Source organism: Nothoprocta perdicaria, unplaced genomic scaffold (genome assembly GCF_003342845.1).
Source record: "Nothoprocta perdicaria isolate Ctin4 unplaced genomic scaffold, notPer1 scaffold_286, whole genome shotgun sequence".
NCBI lineage: Eukaryota > Metazoa > Chordata > Aves > Tinamiformes > Tinamidae > Nothoprocta > Nothoprocta perdicaria.
In genome coordinates this window covers 732109-736836 of record NW_020455517.1, presented here as the reverse complement: position 1 = coordinate 736836, position 4728 = coordinate 732109, and the positions used below count along the sequence as shown (strand labels likewise).

Below are 4728 nucleotides of genomic sequence, written 5' to 3'. Positions count from 1 at the left end.
GGGACGCGCCGCCGCGCCAGCCGGGCCGCCGCTCCGACTCGCCGCACGACGTGGACCTGTGCCTGGTGTCGCCCTGCGAGTTCGAGCACCCCAAGTCGGAGCGGTCGCCCTCGGCCAACGTCAGCCCGCGGGACTTGTCGGACAGCGACCTGTCGCAGGAGATGGCGCAGCCGCTGGCGCAGCGCCGCGGCCAGCCCCGCCAGCCGGCGGCCGAGACGCCCCCCACCTCCGTGAGCGAGTCGCTGCCCACCCTGTCCGACTCTGACATCCCGCCGGCCACCGAGGACTGCCCCTCCATCCTGGCCGACGGGCTGGAGTCGGACGAGGACTCGGAGCAGCCGGCCCGGGGCCTGGCGAGGGCCCGCGACCCGCTGCCCGCCCCCATGAAGGACCCCTGCCCCATCCCTGCGCAGCCCGGCATCTGCATGGTGGACCCTGAGGCGCTGCCGGGCGAGCAGCCGCGCGCGCCCAAGAAGGAGCAACCCGGCAAGGTGAAGAGGACGCCGTCCCGCGTGGGCTCGGCGCCCGCCGCCCCCAGGCCCGACCCCGCCAAGCCCTCCAGCGTGGCCTCCAAGGCCCGCCTTGCTGGGGGCTCGGCCCGTGACGCCGGGGACAAGGCCAGGCTGCCGCTCGCGGACAAGAGAGGCCCCCATGGCGGGGCGGCCGGGGACGCCCGCGCCCCTGGGGCCACCCGCAGCGCTGGAGCCAGGTCGCTGGCCGGAGCCGGCCGGGCGTCTCCGGCAGGTAAGGCCTGGGGTCCCTGTGGGGCGGCGGGGAGGGAGGGGATGCCCCGAGCCGGCCTCGGTGCCGGAGCTTCCTGGCGGCTCCCATTTTCCGGCGCCGCCGCTGGGGCGATGCCGTCCGAGGCTTTGGGGCGGGATGCCCCGGGGTGTCGGGGGCTGCCCGCCCCGGTGCCGCCCCTCGCAGCCCACGCGTCCCCGTCCTCGCAGGCTCGCGGGCTGCCGCCCCCCCGGGCCCCCCCGTCTACGTGGACCTGGCCTACGTGCCCGGCTCGTGGAGCGCGCGCACCGTGGACGAGGAGTTCTTCCGGCGCGTGCGCTCCCTCTGCTACGTGGTGAGCGGCGACGACCACCTCAAGGAGGGCGTCATGAGGAGCATCCTGGACGCCCTGCTCGCCGGCAAGCACCAGTGGGGCACCGACATCCAGGTGAGCGCGGCGGGACCCGCGGTGCCGCTCGAGCTGCCCCTGCCTGCTGGGACTGGCCCCAGAGCCCTCCCAGGCTCTGCTCCTCGAGCCGGGCGTCTTTGTGGGGGCAACCGCCGTGCCTCAGTTTCCCCTGAAGATGGTGGGATGGGGAGGAAATAACGGCAGGAGCTGGAGAGCAGGAGCCCTGAGGCTTCCCTGGAGCATTTCCAGCTCTTTCCCAAATGGGACAAAGCCCTGAGCTGTGGCCACAAGCTCTGGGCGCCGGTGCTGGGGGCTCGCGCTGGGCAGGGGCGTTGAGCGGGTGCCGTGGGTGCCTCCGCAGGTGACGCTGATCCCCACCTTCGACTCGCTGGTGATGCACGAGTGGTACCAGGAGACGCACGAGCGGCAGCAGGAGCTTGGCATCACGGTGCTGGGCAGCAACAGCACTGTGGCCATGCAGGACGAGACCTTCCCCGCCTGCAAGGTGGAGTTCTGAGCAGGGTCCCGGCCCGCCGGTGGCGGGGAGGACGTGTGGGCTTCATCCTCACCTTCCTCCTCCTCCGCCTGCCTCCTCCCTCCCCATGGCTCAGAGGGGATGGAGGGGAAGGGTTGGCAGGGGGCGAGCGCCCCCTCCCTGGGGGCTGGCATGGGGTCCTGGGGGTTGCATGGAGTCCTGGGGGTCCCGTGGGACCCACGTCACCCTGTCACCATGTCCCCCACCCTGCGGTGTGGTTGGCCCACGCCAGAGCCACCCCTTGCTCCGCACGGCCGCTGCCCCCACGGGGGACGGGGTGGCCCTGCCAGGGGGTGCAGAGCTGCCCCCTCCCGCGCCCTGCGCTGCTGAGCCCCTTCCCGGCCTTCCCGGCCGCCTGAGCCGAGCTCCACTTTACAGGGTAACTTTTAGTCGTTTGCTGTTCCCCCACCAGCCACTACTGCCCCCCCGCCACAGCGGGGGCCGAACCCCCAGTCTGGGGGAGCCAGGGCAGGACCCCCCTTGCCCAGCTCCGCCACGGCTGCGTCCCACGTGTCCCCTTCCTGCATGGCCGGCACCGCTCGCCAGCCACGGCGAGGGGGCTTCGCCCCGTCTTGTCCGCGTGTCCCCAGGGCTGACGGGAGCCCCCCAGGTGCCGCCAAGAGCAGTCGTGTCCCCCTCCCCTGCCCGGCTCCCAGCCCTCGTCCTCGTGGGCAAGCAGCGGGAGGCTTCGCTCTGCACCGAGCTGAGACCTGCCCGCTTGTTGCACCCATGGGTCCCCCTCCCTGCCCGCGGGGGCTCTTGGCTGTGTTGGGGGCCGGGGCCGCCTCTTCCTTCTCCTTCAATCCCTGCAGGAGCTGGATGGAGAACCTGATGTCCCGGGGGGGTGAAGGGGCTTTGGGGGAGCTGGGACCACGGACCCCCGGGCGAGGACAAACACTAAGCGGTTTTGTAGGGGCTCCTCACCGGCTCTTTTTGTAGTGACTTTTTTTTTTTTTAAAAAAAAAAAGAAGAAAAAACACCAGAAAACACAAGAAACTGAACAAACCAAAACTGTTCCTGCGGGAGGTTCTTATTTATCTGTGGTTGCCACTGTGAGGCTGCAGCCCCCAGCGCCGGGGAGCGGCTCGCGGGGGCCTTTTTACTTTTGATTGTATCGTCCTACGTGTGCGGGGAGGGGCTGGGGAGGGAGTGAATGTTTCACCTTTAGTGCTTTATCTATTTTTCTTAGCTGGGGGCTGTTTTTAATGTCGGCGGGGGCCGCGCCCGCCCCCGCGAGCTCTCCGGGCCCTGGCACGCGCCCCGTCTTGCACACGCCGTCACCGTTTGGTCAGTGTATTTGCAAACAAGCATTAAAGAGATAACGAGCTCACGGCGCCGTCCGCCTGCGTGTGCTGCTGCGGGGAGGGGGGACGGGCGGGGGGCAGGCGCAGGATGGAGCAGTTTCCATGGCAACCGCCTGCATCCCTGCCGGAGCCGCCGCGGCTGCGCCCGTGCCGAGGAGGGGAGCAGGGCTCGGCCCTGGGGAGGGGGACGGGACCGGGTGGGGCCCCCTCGTCCCCCCTGCAGCCCTGGGGTGCGTGATGCAGGTGGTGGGGACGGTGTCTCCAGCGCTGCCGGGTGCTCCCTGCCCGGCGTGGGGCTGTGTGAGCCAAAGGGAGCAATAGGCAAGGGCTGGGAATGCTCCCCCCGCAGGCACTGCAGGGGCTTTGGGGGCTGCTGCGGGGTGCGGGTGGGGGGGCTGCAATTGCAAGTGCAGCACCCAGCTGGGAAGATGCACAGGCTGCACCAAGAGCACCCGGCCCTGGGCACCCTGGGGTGCTGTGGGGCTGCAGGGGCCTCAAGCCAGCCCCAGGACGGCAGCCTCCCCCCGGCACGGCCGCGGTGAGGGGCTGGGGCCCGGCCGAGGCTGCGGAGAGCGGGAAAAGCAGGAGGTGTCACGGAGCGAGCGCTAACAAAGAGCGACGGTGCCGCGGAGCGCGCACGGGAACGCGCAGCGCGCAGCTTGGTGTGTGCGTGGCAGCGCTCAGCGTGCACGGCTTGGTGCGTGCACGGCAATGCTCACTGTGCACACGGCTTGGTGCGTGCACGGCAATGCTCGGCGTGCACGGCTTGGTGCGTGCACGGCAATGCTCACTGTGCACACGGCTTGGTGCGTGCACAGCAGTGCTCGGCGTGCACGGCTCGGTGCATGCACAGGAGTGCTCACTATGCCCAGCAGCCCTCAGCACGCACGGCTTGGTGCGCGCACAGCAGCACTCAGCGTGCACAGAATGCACGCACCCCTTGTTACATGCACAGCAATGCTCAGTGTGCTCGGGCAACGCTCCCCGCTCGCACGGCGAGGTTCGGAGCACACCCAGCTCAGTGCGCCCACCCAGGCGGCCCAGCCCTGCGGTCGGGTGTCACCGCCGGGGACGCGGGTGCCGGCAGGAGTGCGGTGCGGCCTGTGCCGCCGGTGCAGCCGGAGGCCGCGCGTCGCCGGCAGCGCTGCCCAGCGCTCCTGTCCCGGGGGAGCGGCAGGGGCGAGGGGACAAACGGGAGCGGGAGCGAAGCGCTGGGTGCCGCAGCGCCCCGCGTCCTGCTCGAGCCTCGGCCGCTGCCGCAGCGCCCTGGGTCCCCCCCGCGCTGCCGTCCCGCAGCTGCGGAGCGGCCGCCCCGGTGTCAGCCGGTGCTGGGGCATGAGCTCAGCCCGGGATGCGCGCCCGCCGCCCCGCGCGGGATGAGGCTCATTAGCAATTAGCACCGCGGGCTCCTTGAGGGGGGGCTGCAGCAGCGCGGCGGCTCCGCGGGCTGCCGGTGCGCGGGGGGCGGCACTGCAGCCCCCCCCCCCCCAAAGCTCCCGGTGCTCCCGGCTCGGCCGGTGGGATCCGGGCGGGGGGGCTGCACCTGCTCGTGCCCCCCCCCGCGCCTCCTCGCTCCGCCCCGCCCCATGTAGCGGGAGAGCGGAGCGGGCAGGCGGCGGCCGCTTTAAATATGCAAATCGCCCCCTCCCGCAGGGCAGCAGCGCCCGCGGGTGAGCCAATGGGGAGCTGCGGCCCCGCCCACTGCCGGGCGCGGCGGCCAATGGGCGCACGCGCGCCGTCCCCTGGCGGGGGGGCGTGGG

The 4728-nt window shown here is 71.5% G+C and overlaps 1 protein-coding gene across 1 annotated transcript in view; it reads left to right on the top strand.

The window, feature by feature from the left end:
- MAP1S (microtubule associated protein 1S) overlaps positions 1–1725 on the top strand; it is an 8346-nt gene extending 6621 nt beyond the window's left edge. Inside the window, exons 6-8 of the mRNA XM_026041479.1 lie at positions 1–744; positions 951–1168; positions 1491–1725. Of these exons, the coding sequence (XP_025897264.1) occupies positions 1–744; positions 951–1168; positions 1491–1646 (1118 nt within the window). The 3' untranslated portion in view covers positions 1647–1725. The remainder of the gene's footprint in view (positions 745–950; positions 1169–1490) is intronic.
- Positions 1726–4728: the final 3003 nt, after the last annotated feature.